This window comes from Pyxicephalus adspersus, chromosome 11, assembly GCF_032062135.1.
Source record: "Pyxicephalus adspersus chromosome 11, UCB_Pads_2.0, whole genome shotgun sequence".
Taxonomy (NCBI): domain Eukaryota; kingdom Metazoa; phylum Chordata; class Amphibia; order Anura; family Pyxicephalidae; genus Pyxicephalus; species Pyxicephalus adspersus.
This window is the reverse complement of record NC_092868.1, coordinates 40,971,066-40,995,712: the sequence shown is the minus strand read 5'-3', so window position 1 is coordinate 40,995,712 and position 24,647 is coordinate 40,971,066. Positions and strand designations below refer to the sequence as shown.

General features: G+C 36.9%; 1 protein-coding gene and 1 long non-coding RNA gene across 4 annotated transcripts; one reads left to right on the top strand and one right to left on the bottom strand.

Moving 5' to 3' along the window:
• Window positions 1-582: 582 nt before the first annotated feature.
• On the bottom strand, window positions 583-15,793 carry CA6 (carbonic anhydrase 6). 2 transcript variants are annotated; one of them, XM_072425597.1, is made up of 10 exons: window positions 15,589-15,732; window positions 13,616-13,714; window positions 12,650-12,832; window positions 10,656-10,804; window positions 10,478-10,573; window positions 9,186-9,252; window positions 7,469-7,626; window positions 4,854-4,974; window positions 4,527-4,631; window positions 583-3,908 (listed from the first exon to the last, which is right to left on the bottom strand). In XM_072425597.1, exons 2-10 carry the CDS (start codon window positions 13,686-13,688, stop codon window positions 3,292-3,294), a joined length of 1,569 nt encoding a protein of 522 aa, XP_072281698.1. In that variant the 5' UTR covers window positions 13,689-13,714; window positions 15,589-15,732; the 3' UTR covers window positions 583-3,291. The 2 variants fall into 2 exon arrangements, with proteins under 2 accessions (XP_072281698.1, XP_072281697.1); XM_072425596.1 differs by lacking the exon at window positions 13,616-13,714 and having other exon boundaries at window positions 15,589-15,793.
• LOC140340411 (uncharacterized) lies at window positions 11,859-24,304 on the top strand. 2 transcript variants are annotated; one of them, XR_011922643.1, is made up of 3 exons: window positions 11,859-12,010; window positions 19,820-19,913; window positions 24,139-24,304. It is a non-coding gene; the product is annotated as an uncharacterized lncRNA (long non-coding RNA). The 2 variants fall into 2 exon arrangements; XR_011922642.1 differs by lacking the exon at window positions 11,859-12,010 and adding an exon at window positions 14,114-14,256.
• Window positions 24,305-24,647: the final 343 nt, after the last annotated feature.

Below are 24,647 nucleotides of genomic sequence, written 5' to 3'. Positions count from 1 at the left end.
CAACTAACATAGAAAAAGAGGAATTTGGTTCCAGAAGATCCAGTCGAATAAGGAGCATCCAGGATATATATGCATAGTAAATCTATGAGCAGGATACAATGACAATGGTAGGCTATGCATGTGCACTGCTTGTGTGTATTCCCACTTGGAATCTGGATTGGGAGAACATGTGATAGGGTGCCTAGGCAGAAGAACAACTGGGAAGAAGAGACATAGTGCTATTCCCTTAGAACAGCAAGTGCCTGAACAAGCACTTTCATGGCAAGATGCCCAGATATTATTTCAAAAACAGCTGCAGATTTAACAACATAAAAAAGGACTTTTAAAATTACTTTAGCAGAGTTGTATGAAGTGTTCAATAGGAGATTCCATAGGTGGTTAGGTCAGGTACATTAGGGATCAGTGTCCAGGGCCTTATTTTTAAATGCTGCATTTGCTATTTAATAATTTTTGCACATGAACATCAATTCCATTTGCATTTGAAAAGATATTACTGAAAGAAAAATTCCTGTTTCCCTTATCCCTTTTCTTGAAAGACAGTATCTTCACTAAGTCTCTATTAGCTTAATAATCACATAGATCTTAAATAACAAGATATTTATTAACAAAGAACAGAATTAACAAGTAATCAACAATTATTCCAATTAAGCTAAATAATAATCACATAGACAAAGTAAAATGATACATTACGCAAAGAGTCCGTCCTCTGTACCCTGCACATTTGAGAGAGAATGAGAGTAAGTAAGAGAAAGAGAGGTCTAAGAGGCATAGGATGTATATAAGAGAATAGGAGATTTGGGAGAAGAGGCATAGGATGTATATAAGAGAATAGGAGATTTGGGAGAATAGGCATAGGATGTATATAAGAGAATAGGAGATTTGGGAGAAGAGGCATAGGATTTATATAAGAGAATAGGAGATTTGGGAGAAGAGGCATAGGATGAATATAAACATATAAGAGGCTAAGAGAATAAGAGAGCGATTTCTGGCTTCTTTTACATCTCCAGGACCCCTGGCCACATCCAGCCACACCCATGCATCCACCCCTTACTCAGGTGTCCTCCCAACTCCGGAAACACCCTGCTCCCAGGTGTCCGCTGATATTCTCCAGTAGGTGACAATTGCATTTGTTATTGTATAGCATAAAACAGTTGTGTTTGAATGCCAATCTCACCAATGAAATCTCGCCAAATATATATAATTTTTTTTACCAGAAAACACAGACGCAAATCAAATAATATTAAATAACAGCAACACAAGTTTATTTAATAGATCAAAGAGTAAGATAACAAACCATTGCCACCAATCAGAATGTATCCTTTACTACTCTGAATTGATTAATTGAATTGATGAAAATGCATTCATTTTGCTATGCAATACCACACTTTGCCCATACACTGGTTTACAAGCATAAAAAATGTGATTCTCTGGTTATTTTAATTTTATAAAATGGATCCTTAAAAATGTGAAATATTTTACACAAAATGGCATATTTGAAGGGTGTCTGGCCATTGGAGGACTGTACTCAAATAGCAGGGTGGACACCTGTGTAACTGTGTAACTTTTACTGCTACAGGAATCAGCTATGGTAGAACAAAATCGGAAATCATGATAATGCATAGTACATAAGTCAGAAGGTTGCTGACCATTGGTAAGGTGATGACACAAGAAATGGGTGGTGATGTTACTGTCATGACTGAATGGGTGTGTTAATGGCGATCAAAGCAAGCACAAAAAACATTTCTGTCTAAAATTAGTGTAGTGTAGGTGTAGTCACAAGTAAGGAAGCACTAACTTTACAGAAGGATGAGCTCAGATAGTAGAGCTTTTTAGGGAGAGTATCTAAAGATGCACAATCATTTTTCTCCACAGGGTTCCAAAAATCATTCCAGCTTTACCTCTACCTGTATGACCTATTTTAAGCCTCCTACAAATGTCAGATTACTCCTGAACATTTCCAGTGACAGATGAAGGAATGTGCGCTGTACACACAGCAACATTCTATTCTATGAACAGGGGACAATGAACAAGCAGCACCCTGCATTGTACCCCACAGAGGTCATTCATCAATCCAACAGAGCAGATTGATAAATGATGTTTGGGGACCACTGTTAGATTTTCCCCTCAGATGAACGGACCTGGGAAATCATCTGGTGTACTTTTGTAGCTTTAGGTATGACGGTAATTAAAAGTTAACAATCCTGATGTGCAGTAATGTACAAAGCTCCCTGGTGCATGTTGTTCACAAGTAACCATGAAATTATCTATATAGAGTAACAAAAATTTGTTGGAGCAAGAATGGCGCCTGAAGAAAATCTAAATCCTGGTTTGTAAAGGCAAAAAACAGATATGAGAAGTTTTTTAAGATAAAGTCATATGCCTTGAACAAAATGGGTGCTTGCCTAGGTCAGTAAAGTGTTACTTGACAGGGCTGTCACATATAGGTTATGTTGTATGTAGATGCAAGAAGGACATTGGGAGATTACGCAGGTAGGCATTTTTTGTATGCATTAACTATAGGCTTTTGTTTATGTAGCCAATAAAAGCTTTACTGTGATTCTACCCACACATGCTTCATACGGTCTTTTTAGTCCCGCATGTACTATGCCATAGACACAGCTTTTCCTGCTGGTGCTTACTGCACACCTTTGAGTTAATCAATGTAAAGCAGCCTTGAACATATGTACTAAATGAACAGAATGTAGTTACAAATTACAGATTTACCCGCTGTTTGCAATTGTATGAACTGAAATGCAATAGGTAAATGAAATGTCACATCAAGGTCAGCCAGTTGTGTGCGGGTATTTAACAAACAAAAATAAATATGGCCTTATCATTTATCAGAAAGGCAAAATATTAAAGGTTTCCTTGCTTCAACTGTAAAATAGACTTGTCTGTGGCCAATATTATAAAGACTTCATAAAAAGATAACTGTACTAGAAGTAGTTTGGGTCAAACTGCATGACACATGAATGTTACATAACTATGAGCATAAGAAAATGTCTGACAACACAAAAAAGCATTTTCAAATAACTAGCTAGGAATGGTTGTCCTTTTATATGAAGCTTGAAATCAGTTTTTCTGTCATCAAGGTGACCACTAAGGATGGAGAGGTGAACTGAACCCATTGGCAAGAATTTAGGATTGAAAAAAGCATTTGTGCATCGTCAGATATTTTCTAATGCTTAAGGCTCCTGTTTAATTTTTGAAGCTGCCTTATCGTTGCAATATAAGAGGAGACAGGGCTGAAAATCAGCTTTTGGAATTGTGTACTGGTTAGAAAAGGCTAGATTACCAACAGCTATTATCTGGCTCAAGAATAACCCCTCCTGCTACAGTCATGGTGGTTTCTCCCCAGGATATGATATCCCCTTTAAGATTGGAAGTTTGACACTTGCTTAAGGACATTATCTCTTCAGCATTCAGTAGATGACTCCAAAGATGGAGATGGCTTAATCTTCCAAAGAAACTATTGTTATATAGTCCTATGAGATCAAAGCGGTCCTTTGCCAAAAGAGCCACCCCCCCTGGTTTCACTGAGTACCCTTTCTTAACAGTCTTCTCCTTGCCTTGCAGGCCGCTTACAAAAAGCTCTGTTCTTCCCATGGTTGCATCCCAGCGCACACAATAATGTACCCAGTCTTCGGATGTATGGTGTATATTAAAGTCAACTAGTGATCCTCCAATCCACAGCTTCAAATCGGAGCCCACACTCAGAACAAGCTCATTTTCAGAGTCTGTAGTGGAATAGGAAAATACTTTTTGAATGCCTTCAGGTTTGGTTTTTATCCAAGTACAGAGTGTGAATTGGGTCAACTGGAGGGGTTTTGAAAGTTGGACTTCAACATAAGAAGCTGGGTGCTTCTTGGAAAAGTAAAACAATGGATAAGATGGCACAGCAGAGGCACCTAGAGAGGAAATAGACAACTCAGTTTACTTATATAATATATTTAATTTTTGCAATAAGAATTTTTAAAACGAATGCTACAGCTTGCTACAGACATGAGACTGTGATGCAATGCGCAGATATTTGCGACTGTCGGTACAAATGGCCAAATGTATTATCCATTAAAGAACAAAATAAGAGCGCTACAGACACCTCCACTTAAAATCAACAGTTACTAGACAGATTTTCCTTGCAGGAAGCCTCAGCAAGCAGTGTCTAAGGGTGTCTGACAAATTCAAAGTTCAAATATCTGTGAGCACCATAGCCAAACTTCTAATAATACAGATTGCAAACCAGAGTGACAGGCTTGGTAAAAGACAAAAATGTTAAGCCTAATCCTAAACCCCGGCTCCTCAATCGTATCTTGTACCTCGTATTGTGGAATTATTGATATATAATTTTTTGTAAGCTTACAAATACATTTAGAATTGTTCAATAAATAACTATATAAATCCTGATTATTAATAATAAGAATAATAATAATAGGAATAATAATATATATACATATAGAGAGAGAGATAAAAAAAATTTACATATAGAGGGTGATATACTTATTAAATATTATTTTAGTATCACTTGCCTAATCGGCCCTTTAAGGGTTCAGTTACCACTCGTTTCTTCACATCTTGAAGTTCAGTCTCAATTAGGCTCAGTTTAGTGCTGATCTCATGCTGGCATCCTTCAGCTGGAGATGTGCAGGAATAATTATAGTCAGCAAAGTTAAACACTTGCAAAGGGTATTTTATATAAAAGAATTGTGTAAAGCCTTGTGATTACCTCAACTGATTAATAATTCTCTATCTATGATTTTTTAAAAAATATATGATGCACTCATTCCAACCACAAACACCTGAACTGTCTGATATTCTTCCAGTGCATAATTTTATGTACTAATAACTGTACTCACCTTTAAGTTTTGTTTGGAAAGATGATAGTACAACACGGTCATTGAGAGGCTGCGCGTGGCGATAATCATTACGTAATGTGTTATTGTGCCAATCCAGTAAGGTGTTTTCTAGCTGCTTGATCTGCAGAAGACATTGTACTTAAATGACCTTCAAAGGAAATTATATAAAATACACATACACTTTAAAATGACATTTCTGGTTTCAGCTTTACTTTGGGGAAAAGCTAATAATGAGCTTGCAAATCCAAACTGGCTATTTTTCCAGATATGATCAGTTGCATCTTGGACTTCTTCTCTACTGGGGGCATTTCTCTACTGACTACTAATAATAAAAGGTAATTTTAAATTGACCACCACCAACCCTCAACGTGAAGGAACATTTTTCCAGTGACCACCATTGTAAAGGGGGAACTTCTTCACTGATCAAAATGTAAAGAGAAAACTATTAAGAGGCCATTGAAATTCAAATTTTTAGGAAGCATTTATAACTTTTACTTGATCTAATCCCTTGTCCACTGGCTTGGGTGAGGCAGATCACAACTTACTCCACCTTAAAACAACAAAAGTTTTTTGATAGTCACACATCAACCCTTTTGGGCAAGATCACCAATGTATATTTTGTTGTATTAAAAGATCTTGCAATCACATACCCAAACATACAATATTTTCAATATATACACAAGTAAAAAAATAAATATTAGGCATTAGGCTATGTACACACGTGCAATAATTGTAGTTGGAAAGGATCTTTCACAATCTTTTCCAACAACTAAGGACTACACGATGCATGAACAAATGCGGTACATACATACTGTTCTTCTCTATGGAGAGGGGAGGGGGAGAACGATGGAGCGGCATCCCCCTGCGCTCCCTCCCCTTTACTTCCATTACAATTGTTTGTTGTCCATTGTCCGTGGATCGGCCAGGAAGATCGTTTGGACAATGGACGATGAGCCTTGTACACACGCAAGATTCTCGTCCGATATGAGACGATTATACTAGAACCATCGTACGTGTGTACCTAGCCTAATGCCAAACTCAAATATAAATATCTAAATTTCATACAAAAAAAATATATTTACAAACTCCTAACATATACTAAGCAAAGCTAAGAAGCACCAACCTGTCACCATGTATGTAACCCTTTTTTAAAAATCATAATAGAAAATCTAAGGAGTGCATGAAGGACAGACAGAGAAAGCCGCTCACCCTGAGAAGGGAAGTACACCCAAGGAAGACCTGATGTTCCTCCACACCCTCATCCAGGCCCCCTCCATCATTCTACCTTTTTCAAGACCCTGAATTTTCCCCACCGCATGCAGAGTAATATTCACCACCTCAACAGGAAGTATTTTTTTCTTTATGCATACCTGATATCAGACTATAAAAAAGTGTATCAAAATCAAAATCCCAGTGAGTCTTGAGCGACCCCTATACCTGCTCTGCACAACTCATGCAACTAACACAGGGAATACCTAGAACCCCCCCCCCCCCCCCACACCTACTTTGAAGGGGCACTGGAGTAGAATGTGGTCCATGGTCTCTTATGATTCTCTACATTCTGGTCTCAAGCACACACAGTCTTCTGTGCTGATAAATCCTCAAGTCAAATTTACCATAAGGCGAGCCAAGTCAGGTCCCTAAAACTTAAGGTAATCCTTTTCATATGAATAATCTCAACACTACCAAAAAATTATTTAAAATAATCTCAGCCCCTCTCTGAAAACTTCCCCACTGAGCATCAATATAGGGGGTCACTTCTCCACTTACTTACTAGAGTCATGGAGAATTTTCCACTGACCACCAATATAAGGGGAATTCTCCAGTGAACAGAAGTAAGTGTCCAATTCTGAAATGTACATCAGTGTAAGGGCGCATTTCTCCACTGATTACCAATATAAGAGTAAGAGCTTGTCCACTAAACCTCACCACTGTTCACTAATGTAAGGGAGAACATCTACACTGACCAATATTGTAATGAAGCACCTATATAGTGGACACCTATGTAAGCATGTATTTATCCTATGACCAACAATAAAGGGGGCACTTCTCTGCTGACAACCATTGTAGCATAGCAATCTGTCTTTCCTTTTGGTAAATATTATTATTTGTCATATAGCGCAGGAGGCCACCACAGGCCCCATAGGTATGCCTTGGAAATAGTATATGACTTGTAGATTTCCAGAGACCTAATGTTTATTTCAGAAGTTCCTCCAAGGTAAAAGGTTGCTAGTTATTAGAGCAATGTTGGATGTGCTGGCATTATCCAACCACCCTCAAAGTAAATGCTGTACTGACTGCTTGGTTGAAAATCTTTTAGAGGCAGAAGGGGGACCTAAAGACAGCAGAGATTTGCAGAAGAAAGTAACCATTTGGAAAAGGTTCTACATACAACAGGACTGATCTATCAGCCGTTAAAGTCAGATGGAAGCAAATTTAAAAAGACACTGAGAATCTGCATTGATAGAAACTTTACATACACTTTCATAACTTGTGTCATAACCCCTGTCTTGTCCCTTCCCCAAAAAGCAGACTACTATTTCTTTAGCTTCTTTGTTACTCCATTTTTTTCTGTAATGCTACAGTCAATGCTACTGCCAGTGTTAGAATTATACCTGGTTTTCGGATAGTATCACTTTAGAGTCAAACACGGTCCATAGCACATTCTCTGTACAAGGAGGAGTTGTCAGAGATCCTTGGTAACGATAGAAGTTTTCCAAGTTTTCAGAAAGCATTGCCAAGGGATTAAGAGCTTTTATTTCAGTCATTTGGCCTAAACACGGAGAAAAACTGTATGAACAACCAGAAATTAGTGAAAACACATTAAAGTTCAATAATAGTTTCACTCTTAGGCTGGGTACACACGTCCAATAGTTCTCGCCCGATAATCAGCTCAGGGCTCATATCGGACAAGAATCTAGTGTGTGTACAACACCTGTCGTCCATCGTCTGAGCAACCGTCCTGGCGGATTTACGGATCCAAGATGGACGACGAATGATCCTAATGCAAGAGAAAGGTGAAGAGCGCGCAGCGGGTGCCGCTCTGTCATTCTCCCACTCCCCTCTCCATAGGGCAGAACGGTGCTGTATGTTCAGCACTCATTCATGCATTGTGCAGTCCTTAGTGAAAGATCCTTTCCAACGACAATAATTGCACGAGTGTATGTTGCTTTAGTTAATCAGATAAATTGAGGGTGCAAGAAAACAGAACTTTTGAAGTGACTTTATTGTATTTATTTATTTTACTGCAGTTCCAGTGGAAAAAAAATACTTTTTTACTTGAAAACACTATATCTGCAACAGTCTAAAGCTATGGTCACACTTGCAATAATTGTTGCTAAATATGATTGTTAGTGATTGAGAGAAAGAACAAAAGAAAATGCTACAATGCTTCATTCTATGGAGAAGGGAGGAGGAAGGATAAGTGGAAGGCGCCACACTGCGTTTTCCTACATACTAAACAGCAGAAGAAGCAGCAGTTATCAGCTGTCAGTTGTTTACTGATCCTACAGGAAAGAAAACTGAGTGACATTGGGAGACAGCTGTACAGATGCTAGATTTTGGCCAAAGATAATCACAAACATTCATCTCAGGCAGTGAAAATCTAGCGTCTGTACATAGCTTTACACACCATCTCCTTAAACAGAACTATAGATTTGCGGGTAGCAATGCTCCCTTCCTACAGAGCTCTATATAATACTATGCAGGGGGTGTGCAGAACTGCCAAGATATTGTATTTTCTGCTACTGCCGGAGCGCAACTGATAAGAAAATGCTACACAATTTAAAAAGTAGTTTTCTTGCCTCCTAAATTTTTTAACTTACTTTAAATTTTAACTATTGATATGTAAAAACAGGAAGATGGAATTATTATTCAGGCAAACCAAACAAATATAACAAATTAGCGGTCTACCTATTAACAGTCCTGGGACATTTAGGACATCAAAAATGTGAAGGGTCCATTGAAAGATGGTATTTTCAGATGTTTTGATGGGGTATATTGTTTTGTCCCTTTTTCAGCTTTATTGAATTTGCTAAATTTCAAAGATGGACTTTAAAACTGGCAATAATATTACTTAAAATCATTAAAGAGTGCCCACATATTATACGTGACTTTTAGCTTCAATAGTCATATTGCACTCATTAGGCTATTTGGAGGGGGCAAAAAGATATATACAATTAAGGGTATAAATGTTTTTACTCAATATTCACTCAACGTTTACCCAAAATCCAATATAGTATATGAATATGTGAATTTTCGATAAAAGATAAATCTTTCATGAAACATTTTATAAATGGAATCCTTTTGTTCATTAAAAAAACTGAACAGTACCTGCATAGCGAATCTTAGCAAGCTTGGAAATAACCTCACTATAGTATGTGTTTTCAAAATGGCCATCCTAAAATTAGAAAAAAAAATATAAACATAAGAACAAAACACATTAACAACTAAAAGCACCAGTCTAGTAATTGAGGAACTGATGGTAAAATTCTCCAATGCCAAAATTGCTAATTTTCTAATAAAGCCTAAAATATATTTAAAGGGAAAAAAAAGAAGAAAAAAGCACGCGTTTGACATGCCTATATCAAAGAATCTACCCATGCCCTTCCATGGAGTCTCACAACTCCTTTCCACTGGATCCACAGATCCACAGATGCATTGGGAAATCTCTCACCTTTTTTTTGCATTCTCTAAGATGCAAAGGAAGAATGAGTAAACCATTCATATTGTCTGCAGCAGTTGGTATAGATACCATTTAGCTGGAGTTGAAAATGTGCTGATTACATTGACTATTGTAATATAGCATCTATAAGTTATTGTACCTGTGCAAACAATCTTGAAAACCAAAGCAAGGAATATAATTTTGCAGTGGCCTTAGCCATATTTTGCTATGATGAGCTTCTCATTCTTAAAAAATAAGACATACTATCAGGTGTAGTTTTAATCTAATACTTTGCAAACGGAAATAACTTAGCACCAGGTGATGTTCTCTTTTTTTAAGTGTATTGGTAAAATGTCTACTGCATTTATATCCTTCAAACATACTAAATTACTTTGGGCACATTCTGTAATTATCACAGTAAATAATATGAAAATATTCAATGTCCCTGATTTATTAAAGCTCTCCAAGGCTGGAGAGGATATACTTTCATCAATGAAGCTGGGTGATCCAGCAAACCTGGAATAGATCTGGTCCAGAATTGAAAACATTTGCTTACAAATAGCAAATCACTTTTAGGAAATTCATTGAAGGTTTGCTGAATCACCCAGCTTCACTATAGAAAGTGTATCCTCTCCAGCACCATTGCTTCTAAAAGCAATTATGGATTATAAATGATTCCCTTTTATACCTAGGTTCTTACTGATTGTTTTTGTTGGATTCAGTGTAGGGCCATAGGTAGGTAGGTCTGTCTATATATTTTTTAGTATGCAAATATTTTTTAGCTAATTCGTTGTTTTAGGTAACCAAAAACAAGCCATAGTTTGTACAATATCACATAACTTTTATAGTATTGCCCATACAAACAAATCAAGTTACAGCTTCTCTCTCTGGAAAACAAGGACATTTACCGGCCACATTCTAGACTTATGACTTTATGTTCCCCAGATTTTATATAACTTACCTCATAAAGAAACGCAAGTACAGCTAGCCCTTCAGGCTTATCCTTGGCCTCATCAAAGCTACTGTATAAATCTGAGTTATAGTGCACAATGTGCAGCTGAAATGGCAATTGAGAAGACATTAGTATTTATCAATTTTAATTAAAATATGATACACATAAAAGAATAAATGTAGCTTACCTCTGCCATGTACCTCATCCCATCAATAGTATGCTCTGAGCCGCTAGTTTCCAGGTCAAGGCCCCCCCAGTGCAGGTGCATCTGTACCGCAGTGTATACATGGGGAAGACCTTTTTTAATTTTCATTGTGGATGGAAGTTCTATCTGAACTGAAATAAATCATAAAGCATCATTACAAATACTAATTTAAAAAACAAAAAACTTCTTTACCTAAAGCCCTCAACAAAGTGCATCTCAAGTGGTGGAGGTAGGGAGAGCAAATGTCAAGATCACAATGGGCATGAGATGGAAAGCCGAAAAAAGGCATTGCTATTTGTGCCCATTACCACCCTTCACAGCTATGACATTAGTAGAGGTTAAATGGCTTAATACATCTAATGGTTAGAGGCATAAGGAGGTCACAAAGCATCCATATATGTGGAGTGGTCATTTTATTATTATTACACAGTATTTATATAGCGCCATCATATTAGGCAGTGCTGTACAAAGTCCATAGTCATTTCACTAACTATCCCTCAAAGGAGTTCACAATCTAATGTCCCTACCATAGTCATATGTCATTAATCTAGTCTAAGGTGAATTTTTTTAAGGAGAAGCCAATTAACCTGACTGCATGTTTTTTTTTGGGGGGGGATGTGGGGGGAAACCCACACAGAGAGAACCTGCAAACTCCATGCAGATAATGTCCTGGCTGGGAATCGAACCTGGGACCTAGCGCTGCAAAGGCCGGAGTGCTAACCCCTGAGCCACCGTCATTAGGAGTTTATGCTAATGTCCCCAAAAGCCATGTCTGCCCACTGAACATATGTATATTGAATTGTTCTGCTCCATACACAGTAATGTATTAAACTTGGTTCTCCATTATTGCAGTCAAAATGGCTATCACTATACATAGCAACTAATTTTTCAAATAGCATTGACAACTTAATCCTAATAGTCAATGTTTTACTTTGGGTGGTGTTATCATGAAAACCTTTAAACATATTTGACTGTTTGAAAACAAGACCACTTGAACTTTAGCATTATTGTGCCTTTGAACAAATTGTTTTGTTTAAACAAATAGTAAGAGGTTTGTTGTTCAGTGCTTACAATTTTGGCAGGATTAGAGGAGTTTGGCACAAAAGGCCACGACACACATTCAGGGGCCACCACTATGGAAAATTTGAGTCAATATTTTTTTTCTGGGCAGATGAAAAGGTGGAGTTGTTAGTATTCGTTAATTTATTTTATACTTTTTTACACTATCATATGTATAGTAAGCCAAATGTAGGGAGCTCCTGATTGGCCACAATCCTATCAAAAAGTTGGTGCATGTTCCAGAGTAGCTAATGGAGAGACTGCTTAACAGAATAAAGGTAAATGCATGCAAAAAGGTGAAGGTTGTACTTATCTTTTCACAATTTTGCCAAAGGTGAGCTCAGGGAATAATGACTCTGTATCAGCTGTGTATCTAATATATAGAGATATAAGATTGGGGTCTTCTTTGGACATTGTTTTCTTGTCTCTGCTGGATTTAGGGAACACTTAACATTACTTTACTTGACTAGCAGGTAAGTGTGCATGGGCACTTTTTGTACAACATTGTTTTGTTATCTGTCCTACCCATATGCATCTTTCGTACGCTAGGAATAAATTGACATATGCTAATAAAAAATTGGGATACTTCATTTAGCGAAACCCTAAGGTCAGAAAGGACACTATAAAACAGATCCTGAACAGCAAAAAACAGGACAAATATAGCAACATAAGCCACCAGTACAAGACAGTTATTACTAGAATAGGTGGTATTGGGATAATATAAATGTTGTGCTGGTGTGACTTGACTGACTACACATCCAAATCTATCTGAGATATTTTAAGCTAACTGAAGTTAAAAATTATGTTATCCATCACTTTGATGACTATGATTTGCTGCTTTTGATTTGCTATATTTTTCACACTGCTGTGTTTCACTGGGTAAAATCTTTTGGATTTCTTTGGACTTACTGGCTTACCTGAATGACCATTATTAGTGACCTTAAAGTGTCCGTGCAGTGGTCCTTCATATCCTTCAAATTCAAATAAAGACATTTCTTTGCTGTACATAACTTTCTTCCTTTGGATGTCAATTGGAGATTGGTGTTTGGCGTCACATAGTGGATACTTTTTCCCCCAGTTAGCCTCATCGAGCTCTCCCTCTGTCAATGGTGGATCATATAGTCAGATGGATCAAATCACCATGCATGTATAAGATAATATATTACAAGCAATTACAATAAATAGCTGAAAAATTGTAATACATTACTGTATGAGCTGTTCACCCCAATGTTGCCTGGCAAAAAAAAGTGTTGGCTTCGCAAAAACAAGTAGTTGCTTGCAATACCTCCTGTAGCCAAATCAGTTTACAAGACAGTTATGAAAAAAAGTTTATCTTGCACATGCTGCATTTAAATGAAATGCATACGGAGAGGTTATAAAGGCTGCTACTGACCTTTTCTTTTTAAGAATGCAAGTTGCCTGCTTTTCGTGATTATTTGTGAATCTATGCTCTAAAACCTTGTGTGACACCAACCTGAAACAAATACACAAAGCAAGATCTCTGACTTTAGAACTTTTTAGATCCTCGTGTTTCTACTTGTCTGTAGAAATCATTCCCCTTCATCATCTCCCTTCCCCGGTCAACTAAGGAGGCATTAACCCCTTCATTCCCTTTTAAAAGGGCTAAGACATCTATTTCGTACTTGGGCACCCAGATCCCTGCGAAGCTGTCACGTGTTATAAGTCTCAATTTCCTGCTTTTACTTCGAATTCGGAAAGACCTGCAGCGGTGGAAACAGCTGGCATTTAAGTGGTTTGGGAGGTTTAATGTGTTAAAAATGAATGTTATGCCCAGGCTACTGTATATACTACAGGCCCTCCCGATACGGGTTCCAAATTTTATACAGCGAAAGTTTCACAAATGCATACCAGACGTTGCTTACCATAGATGCCCCTGAATCCCCCCATTTGTGTCTTCATGCACTTCATGCACTTCTCAGCATGAAAAATAGACATGATGCTGCACTTTTGTCATAAGGCATCTAAATGTAAAAGATATCAGGAGATTAACTACAAGCTGGCTACCCACTGGTACAGGACACCTGATCGACTTGCCAAGCTCTTTCCACATACTGACGGCATTTGCTGGAGATGTGGTATAGCATAGGGCACGCTGCTGCATATTTTTTGGGAGTACCCCAAATTGCAATCTTATTGGAACTCAGTCTCTGAAATTATCCTTAAACTTACGGATGTTGATATCAAAACCAAACCAGCCCTGCTGCTTCTTCAAGTCTCTGACTTCTCCTGATTTTTGTGCAGAGTTGCCACCAATAAGTAGGTTGTGCCTGCTCACACTTCAGTGGGATAAAAGTAATGTTTCATGGGCTGTGGTATCAGTATTGTCCCTGATGATTTACAAGCCTGTAGTTTATCATTCTGCAGCTAGTCATGACCACTGCTTTCAGGATTGGCAGCACTGCTTCTTTTATTGAAACCCTCCCACTGTGATCTGCAGTATCTGGAGAGAGGAGTCCATGAGACACAAATGAAGTAGGACTTGGCTCAGTCAGAAAAGAAAAAGGTAGTTTTCTGCTTACAATATGACTTGTGCAGAGCATAGTAACTACTCTATACATGAGCCATTAAATATTCAGCATTAGGAACAAAATTAAATATGGGTTTTGGGTGACCCTTTCAAAATCACAATATGCCAAATCCAAAATTTACACACTAAAACTTTCTACAGTGCACACTGTCTAACACTGCCAGAGAAAATATTCACAAGTAGCGTTTATTAAAACACTTAAAAAGAATTACACACATTTCAGTGTAATTGTAACACAATTGTTTCAATATTCCGATGGGCCTGTGTGTGGGCAGCCATTTTAAACACATTTTTAAGTTAAAAAATATTTGGAATATTTTTTTAGTTTTTGGTAAACATTTTATAGTAAGCACGTAAGTAAAAATAAGTAAGTAAGTAAGTAAGCAAGTAAAAATTAATGACCATTTAAATTATAGATTAGAATAGAATGATATCAGTGTGTGATTAAAAGTGAAGGAGGCGAGGGGGAAGGGGTGCACAACAGGTTTCTCTTAGACAAAGGGGTCCAAAACATTTGTTTCTCAGACTTTATTTTGCTCCATTGGCTGGTTTAAGTGTTGCTAAAATAACCAATATTTCCTATTGAATCTTGCATTTTTGTAAAGAACGTCTGTAACTTTTGTAAATTCTACTTATGTTATTTCCTATACATTTTGCCTTTGATACAACTTTACAAACAAGTAATAAACACTTTTTGCATCTCATTTGCTGTGCTTACTCCTAATTGCCTAAAAATTTCTGTAATATTGAAAGTCTAAATATTTTTTTTAATAAATGTTTTTAAGTAGGTTACATTTATTCTGGCTAAAAAAAATGAATGTAATACAAATGTGCATGTGGTGAGTTTTAGAATTAGCAAGTATCTCAATGTTAAGGATAAAGATTTAACCTTTTTCTAAGCAGAAGGTTATTTTTTTAACAAACTGCCAAAAAATAGTGACCACCTCTGTATATAGGTTTATGCAAATACGAATGCCAGTATTTCATGTTTATGGATGCGATTAGGCAAGGGCAGCAAAAACTCAAAATCAAAATATTAGCATCAATATTTTAGAATATGCTAATAAATCTCTATTTGAAAATCTTATAATTAAAGATAAATGCTTGTCCACAATACTATAAAAATGCTATTGAATAAAATATATTTTGCTTTATCCTAATATAAATACTAATATAATAATAATAACTAATAATATAAGTAAAACAACACAGTAAAGAAGAACCCTTTTACATTTTACATAATTACTATAAATGAGATACAAAGAATTCAGAAAGGATGTACTTGTGTTAGCCTGAAACTTGGCTTACCTTGGTATGTCCATTCCACTACATGGGAGTGACATGCTAAGATAGAGAGAAGTAGAAAGAAGCTCAGCTGTATGGAGCGCCTCATGGCTGGTATAGTATGTGTATGTCTTGTAGGACGGTGACCTGCTTTATAATCTACAGCTCTGTATGTGTAAATACCAATTTAAAAGTCTGTGATAGGCGATTCTCCCTCCCACTCCACAAACAGGCAAGTCCCACCACCCACTTCGAGAGTTCATATGAATTTCAGAGCTGCGCATAAGAGGCTTTTATTGATTGACACATAGAAGCTGGTTAGGTTTTATCAGCCCGGTTTGAGGATTCAGTGTCATCACCCCACCCTGGGCTGTGTTATTAATCTACCTGGGAATCTCTGGTCTATTGCCTGTTTTTACCTGATCCCAGCTCAGGCCCCAAACATTCAGAATCTGCCAACATGTTATTACAACATTACCTGGAATTAACTAAAATAAAACCTGTGTGCCTTGGACACTATATTAATATACATGTGGTTGTAGTGACAGAACAGAGGGCATTAATGTGGTGAAAGCATTGGAATAATTCTACAAACGACTCTGATTTGCACATGGATTACAAAATCTAGTAAGATGGAAGAACATACATACACAATACCAAACCAGATTAAGAAACTGCATGTTGGTTACTAGAGATAAACAAAATTATATATATTTCTCCAAAATTTTAGCAAAATTGGGGGATTTGCAAATTGCATTGTAGTCTATTGGTTTTCTTTTGGTTTTTAGGAGTGCAATGGGCTTGAAATGTCTCCTTCTGGACCTATTTTTGTGTCAACAATTGCTGCTGTTTAGCTACCTTTTTTTAAAATGATTTAGTAAAATAAAAAAGAAAGCAAGAAAAGGTAAAAAAAAAACAAAAAACTACAATTACTTAAATACTCAAATAGACCGCTTAGTGTTCTTTGTGTGGTTATTTATAAAGCAATGGATCTAACATTCACTGACACATTCTCTGGTGGAGAAACTTACAAGTCTATAGTGTGTTTCAATAGCAATAATTTATTTTCCACCAGGGAATGTTCTAGGAAATGTCCCATTGACTGCTTTATAAATAGACCCTTACATACCCTAAATGCACCCCAAAAATACAACATCTAAATGAAGAAAAAATATATTGATTTATTTTTCAAGCTCATACAGCTCAGTGAGTAAAACTAAGTTTTTGCTTCATAAAATAGATATTACAAATAAATTAGCAATTTTGTAATCATGTGTGCCCTAAACCTCAACGCATAGGTTTCTATTAAAATTGAATGTTTATATGTAATTATTTGTTAGTTATGACATGTACTCAATCTTTTACCTAAACTGACCTCTCCTGAAAAAATAGCCATCTGGTTATCACTATAATTCAGAGACTTTAGTACTTTCTAAGTTACTAACTTGGAGGGTCTGAAACCTTTTAAAGACCAGTTTTCAAAAATAATGCAGCTAGACACACAACCAAGGAACTATAGTCTTCAAAAGAATATAAATAGTGTAATTATTGGAGCAATAACATCCTCCATATTTTTTTGGTCCAAGAGCAAATCTGCTGCAGTCACAAGAAGAAAGCTTGTAGCTTTTTACATGGGCAGCTTTAGAGCGCCCTTCAAAGGCAAATTTGAAAAAGAGGGTCAGTTACCAAACCATTAAAAATGTGCAAAATATGGCAGGATTTGACAAAAATATTATAAGAAATTCCAATTTGTGAAAGTTTTTTTCTTTGATTAGAAACAAGTGCACACAAAACATTTTGGAAACAAGAGAGTTCCAAGGGTGCAGATCATCAAATCCATGGGTATTTGTGTACAATGTGGGAGAAAGTATATTGCGTTTATTGGTTTTTAGATGTATGTGTAAAATGTATCTGCGGTTAATGCTATAATTATGTGTTGATGTTTTAAAAATGATGTCAGTAGTTTATTAATACCATCAGTTCATGTCATCCATAGCTATTCTGCTGCCTCAAATCCTCGTTCCAGTAGCACATTGAGGATGTACATACACATGCTACCCACATTTCACTCTCTGACACTACTGTTGGGCAGTACAGATACACTACATCTGTTGTTTTGTTTGGAACTGCAATTTCCATAAAGGGAAAGCTTTTACTTTATCATGTCAGCTGGATTGCTTTCAATTATAAGCTAGCTGTCCAGGTTCTCCTTTCTGTTCCTGTTGGGTCAGTGGCCAAATAAAGCTACACCTGCCCATCCACCTAGCCCATGATAGTGTGAATTACTTGTTGCAAAGTATATTTACCTTCTGCTTATTTGTTACTGACTTGTCTGACATTTCTTGCCTGCCATCTAGACCGACCTCTACCTGGAAACCTGGCTGGACCCTGGCCGTGTTTCAGCTTGACCCCCGTGAATACCTCGCTTGGTTTATTATTTGTATCTGATCTTCTGCTCAGACCCTAACCTGTCTCTTTTTAATGCTGCAGCTGCCTTTGGTTACCTTCTGGTCTTGTCTCAATCTGTAGGGTTCTGGTCCTCTGTCAACCCCTGTTACCCTGAAGTCACCCTTTGCACACCAAGTCATGAGGGAAACTGTTTGCTGGCATGAGACCAGCAAGGCTGAGCTGGACTTTACCAATAGGTAAAGAGTTAGATTGGGGAATTGGCTTCTTGATTATATTGACACAGGACATGGCCGTACAATGTGCCTTTTCTATGTTTCTTTTTGTCATATCTCTTGATATATTGTTAGAGTGTGTCCCATGGCCTGGCTGGGAAGGTCAAGGATGGGCTGTATATAGCATACAGGCTAAGGTGCTTTGTCTGTTTTATGAAAAGTCAGTTTTAAGTGTCCTGGAGCCTGCCAACAAAGTTTTAGGAGGGATCCTTGGCCATCCACTCCATGTCCAGGTCATGTCCAGGTCAGAAAGCACCCAAGAACACATACTACGGTAGCTCCGCTAGGGCTGCGGGAACAATCAGGGGAGAAGAGCTGTCAGGAGAGCAGAACAGAGCTCCACTGATTGCTCCGCTCCGTGATTGGCTGAGAAAAGGGAAACCATGATGATGGCTTAAGCGTCATCATCTTTTCCCATTTTTCAGCCATTCAGCACTAGAGGTGAACGGGGACAAGTCTCCACATTGAAGTCTGGTGCTGAACGGCTGAGAAACCTTAGTTTCACAGTAACCTCAGTTAACTGGAAACTATATTTATCCAGAATCGGCCATTTCCCATGGGTCCCGGATAACCGAAGTTCTACTGTACATAGCACAAGATGGATTTCCAGGTTAAACACATGGAAATGTACAGCTACTTGTGTCACATTGTTTATGTGGAACTGAATCCACCATGGACACCACCATCTTTGACCAACTGTGGTACCAGCCATTTGAAAGCTCCACAGTTTAGTCTAGAGCTGACATAAGCACAACGGCAACCAATTGTCACCAGCTATACATCTTGAATGTAGCATACACTGAGGATGAACCACAAAGAATGTAAATATGACCCCAGCAGAAGCAGCATTGCTAAATTTGATTTCATAACATTGATTGAACATTTCTATCTCAAGCTTTGTTTTGGAAACAGTTAAATTGATGGGTTTTGTTCTACTTTATTTTATGACCTCATGTATACAGTACTAAATACATTGTAGTTTGCAAACTAATAGGAGAGTAAACTCCATGCAGTCATTTTAACTGATTGGTGTAGCTCAGACTTGGATCTGCATACTAGCAACCACAGTGAAAATGTATGAAGTGTAAATACATTACATACTAACCATAGCTGATAAAGAGTCCTAGACAAGTTGGTTAAAGTGCACTTAGCAAAAAAGCCAGAAAACCTTTACAAATTAATAGTACAATGTGATTAAGTCATTTGGTGCAAAATACAATACAATACGCAACAGCACTCAGCAACAAATCAAAACACATTACTCATGAACTTACTCATGAGTTACATGAATTTTTTTCATAAAAATGTATATTTTGTCCATTACATATTACATTTATTTAAGACAAACTAATAGAGCACTGGAATGATTAATAAATTATGTTTTTTGTCTTAAGCACTGTTTAATACCAGAATTTGCCCTGGTTTCAGCAATCCCCTGTACAGAGTAGTAGGAGAATCTAATCAGCTCACCTACTGATTAAACAGAAAATAGTATACGGATATCAAGAGAAAGCAAAGTAATGAAAACATGAACTTATTATTGTGCTACTTCCTTCTTCCCTGTCCATTCACAGGCTCAGATGGGTCCAGGAGGAAGTTACTAAATGATGCTGGACATCAGACTAAGGAGCAGTAAAAAAGAATTGTAGGGGAACCTTCTAATTAAAGGTAAATATTCTAAGAAAATATTTTATTTTAATATGCTATTCATTTTTATCCTGTAATTTTTTTTGCTGGCATTCTGTTTTATTTTCCCCTAATCATTCCCATATGATAAAATAATATATATATATATATATATATATATATATATATATATATAATATATAGATAAAATATAACAATAACATAATTAAAAAAATGCAAAATAACTTTTATCAATGCAGCTGTTCAATTGTATGGTGCTTATTTAAATCTGAATTGCATGAAAAGATTGTATGTAAAGCCAAAATTTATTAGGGTAGGGTGACACGGTAAATAGGGAAAAAAAGAGTGCCAGTTCATACTGTGAATCTCACAACATGCTAATATACTGTAAATGGGTGGGACAACAATGGGAAGCTATTGGAGTATCCAGTCTTTCCCCATTGTTCTGGAAAAAAATCCAACTAATAACAAACTTGTCAGACAACTAAGTTGTCTCCTGGCAGGTATTTTTTCAACAAATTACTGCTTCAGCACTACAAACAGGTGGGGTCTCAAGAAACGGATCATGGACACGTTTGTTATAGCATGTTTAGATCTGCATAAATATTCACCTGAACAAATAGGTATCAAGGAAGGATCAGCTTGAGTTTTGTTTACAGATTATTGCTCACAAAGATCTTTTTATATCTGACATGATAAGTACCACCTAATTAAACCATAGCACTAATTCTGAGCTAATCCTAGAAATTCAAACACACAAACATAAATATTTACAGGCAGGAGTGGAACCAACATCTAAGGGTTTAGAAGATGCTGACAGATTTATAGGTGCATTGTATTGTTGACTTATTATGTCTTTTCCCTTGGGAACCAGTTTTATGAAAGGGATTTAGGTACAGACAGTGAAATATGAATATTTTACATTGAAGCACACTCAGGGCACACAGTCTATAGAGACTTTACAGCCGCCTATATATTGCACTGCTGTGCAGCCAGCCCTGTGCCTAGCTAGGGTACAATGTATTCTATAAGTTTAAAGATTCTCTTTGCAAATGATCAATTTGATAATTGTAGCACTTTTATCTAATAAAACAATGTAAGCACAAATTCTGCTTCTGATTGGCCAATAACAGCACTTTTGTGATCACCTTTGTCTTCTGCACATTAAATAAATTGTAAATCTGTTCCCTTAGGTTAAGATTTGCAAAAAGTTCTGATATGTTTTTAAAATAAACAAGATGAAATCTAATGTTTACATACTAACAGCATGAAACATACCCAATTAATTATAGCTATCGCTGGGTAGTTGTTGTTCAATAAACGTCAACCAAGTTCAGTATGACATAGAAGGAAACTCTTGTAATGTCTTAGAATTTTCCATTCTATTGAAGAGTTCATTGAGTATCCCATTCTTGTAATAAAAACAAAATGCTGAGTGCTGAGTCATGAAACACATATTTAGTAAATTTGATTTTTTTACCTAAGGCTTTTTTTTCCTGGAAATGGTGGGAACATATTTAGTATATTTGATTTTTTTACCTAAGGCTTTTTTTTCCTGGAAATGGTGGGAACATGATGGAAACCATAATATAGGATTAAGAAAGGTGAATGTGGAGTCTTGTTTAATCTTACATTATATTCCTGAATCATTTGCTCTTTATTTTAAAGTCGTAATCAAAAAAAAGCTTGCATTGTTTACTTAATCTACAATAGGCTGGGTATCCGGGATTATTTCCCATACTGTGTAAATAGTTCCCAATATGTATTACTGTAACACAGTGGTAAAGAGGTCACCTGTGTTACTAGGTAGAGTGCTGGATGGGTGCTATGTGGGACATAGATATCTCAGATCTGTGGTTAAATCAGCAATGTTGTGTCTGCAGGACCTGTAGACAGGGGTGTAGTGGGGTGGGCACAGGTGGTAACGCCATGCCCTCACTTTTTTTGGGGAATGGGCAAGTGTGCCCACTCTTATTTTACAAACAATTGAAACAGGCAGGTCTAGCAGGTCCGCACCTCTGCAAGGTCAGGAAAAGGACCCCGCTGGGGGGGGGCGCACCGGCCAGACCCGCGGACCATTTCTGTATTGAATTGTAGGCTCAGGGAAGTGGACAGATTGTCTCTCTGAACAAAACCTGCCCACTCTTCCATTGCAGACTCAGACATGCGATGGGAGAGTGGGCAGGTTCTAGTATCCTGATGTCACTATGGGGAAAGTTTCTTCCCCTTTGAGTGACACATAGGTAGCGGTGTAGTGGGGCCCAGAGGCCTATTTAGCACACCCTACGCTAGGTAGCAGGCATGTGTAGCTGTTGGTTAGGCTGGCTGTGGGTCAGTCTGTGTGCTGCAAAGAACCATTTTGTTATACAAGCCTGGAGGCTGAAATTTTTTTATGGATTTTTTCTGTTACTGAAACCAACACTTATGAGGGAAGATTGATTTTTCAGTTTCTTTTTTGACCAATAAACATGGGCAGAACCCTTAAAACAAACTTGCTGCATGGAGTTGCTTCAATGTCAATGTGCCATTTGATGCCAACCCCTCACAATTACATATTCATACCTCAAATGCTTTAAAACCCTTGATTTTACTTCCTGATCATTTAAGTGATTAGAAACAAATTTTTGGTGTAGTGGCGACAACACTTACTGGCTGTTACTAAAAATAGTATAGAGAATGAGAGCTATTTTTAAGGGTGGTCCCTCCCATGGCTCTTAACAGTGATGACACCAACACCCCTACTTGGCAACTCAATATGCCCTTTATAACTCCATTCATTCTGGTAACACCCATCTGACCCCACCCTTGTAATACTTACCAGTGTTTACATCACAGTTCACATCTTTAACTATCTTTTTGTGGGGTCACAATTGATCATCCAATTTTTCACAGTCCAAGGTCAGTTTTTAGAGAAGCAGATTACCTACCAATTTATTTTTGGATGGGTACATGACTACACAAACCCAGAGAGAAAAGCCAAACACTATGAAGATTATGTTCTGGCCTGAAATAGGACCTAAGGCAAAAGTGTTACCATCACGTACCATTGTTTGGTTCACCTCTTTAAAACAGGGCATTTCCGTATTTTCCTGGTTTTATTTAGAATATTGTCATAATGAGCCAATAACCTGTAAAATATTTACTCCTACCGATAATGGAAACAAAACATATAGCTAATAATGATAAAGAGAAAATAGGTCTCTTTATCTGTGCCACCTATAAGCACATACCTACCATGCCAATAGGTAAATTGGGCCCTAACCATATAGCACCCTGGCTGTGGTGTAAAAATGTACAGCATATTCCATGCAGAGGGTGGTTCCCTTGACAGTCTCAGATCTGTAAAACAATACAGTCTGGCTAATCCTATAGAACTGCCACATCCCTAATTAGTTATAGTGAAAAGAAACTTATATGTTGGTACTTTTAAGGCAGCTAAATATAAAATAATTATTAAATTTTTTTTTATAAATCACATTTAATAAACAAAATTTAAAAGCAAAAAATGTACATAACAATACCTCCAGATATCCACAATCATCTGTACACATATAGCTCAATATTTAAAAAAAAATGTAAGTGCCTATTAAAAATACATATTCCATGCAAGCATATCAACTATGCATGTTTTAACGTGTTTCGCAGATATGAACCCGCTTCATCAGGATCTGTATGTAAGTGTTTTCTGATGAAGCAGGTTAATATGCTGGTGGGTTTGTATCCCAGAGGACTAGTTTGTATTTGTAATCATAAAATCCAAAAAACTCATCATCTTGGCCAAGCCAAAGACCCCAAACTCAGAAGAAAGGGAGAAAAGAATAACTCCCACAGGGCATGATAGTATTGAATGTTTTAGTTCAATTGTCAAATGGGATTCTGCTGTCAAATGGAATTCTTCTGTCAAATTGTGATTTACAATTTACGGGTTCTAGAGGTGCGAAATGACAGCAAGACAACCAAAGGATGGACTATTAATGGTGTTTATATATATATATATATATATATATATATATATATATATATATATATACATATATATATATATATAAACAGGCAGTCCCCGGCTTACATATATCTGTTCAATTGCTGGAACATCTTAGCGGCTATAACTAGTTTGGGCTGATGTAGGCATCTCTGCAAGATATTTTCACCATCAATCTATAGGTATGATTTTATTTATATACACTTGTTTTTTTCTTTGTACACTCACTGTTAAAATGTATATTAATGTTATGGATCTCCTTAGATTGTCCTGAAGAAGCGGACCTTGTTATTCCACGAAAAGCATCGACAACTAGTCAACCATATGTTGATATTTGTATAGGAGACGTTGCCTATATCAAATGTCCTTATCAATATCTTTTCATATGTTTAAAAAATGTTTTGATGTTAAATAAAGGTTTTTATTGAAATTATTTTTATATTTGTTTGATTTGGCCTTAAAAGTCCCATAAACTGTATGCTCCTCTTTAAACCTTCTCGAAGTTGTATGCAAGTCTGAACAGGTACATTAATTTAATAAATGCAATTAGGACAGATGTTTGTCTCAACATATTATTAGGCAGTGTGGTGTCAGTTACTGTATAAACTCCTCACTGTGAGTTATTCACAAACAAAGCAAAAAAGAAAATCTTTATGGAGCCTAAACATGCATTAACTTCTGGAGCAAGCTGTGCTTTAATATGCAAAAAGAAACAGCAGAGTTACAAGAGGCTGCAGAAAGACCTCTCCCCCTAAGATCACCCACAACCTCAA

What these genes read in the sequence shown, in the direction of transcription:
- CA6 (XM_072425596.1), bottom strand. Translation starts at nt 15,673, where the DNA reads ATGAGGCGCTCCATACAGCTGAGCTTCTTTCTACTTCTCTCTATCTTA. An exon ending in AGTGGAATGGACATACCAAG is followed by an intron (nt 12,833 to 15,588) that starts GTAAGCCAAGTT and finishes CACCATTGACAG; the next exon opens with AGGGAGAGCTCGATGAGGCT. An exon ending in GGATGAGGTACATGGCAGAG is followed by an intron (nt 10,574 to 10,655) that starts GTAAGCTACATT and finishes TTGCCATTTCAG; the next exon opens with CTGCACATTGTGCACTATAA.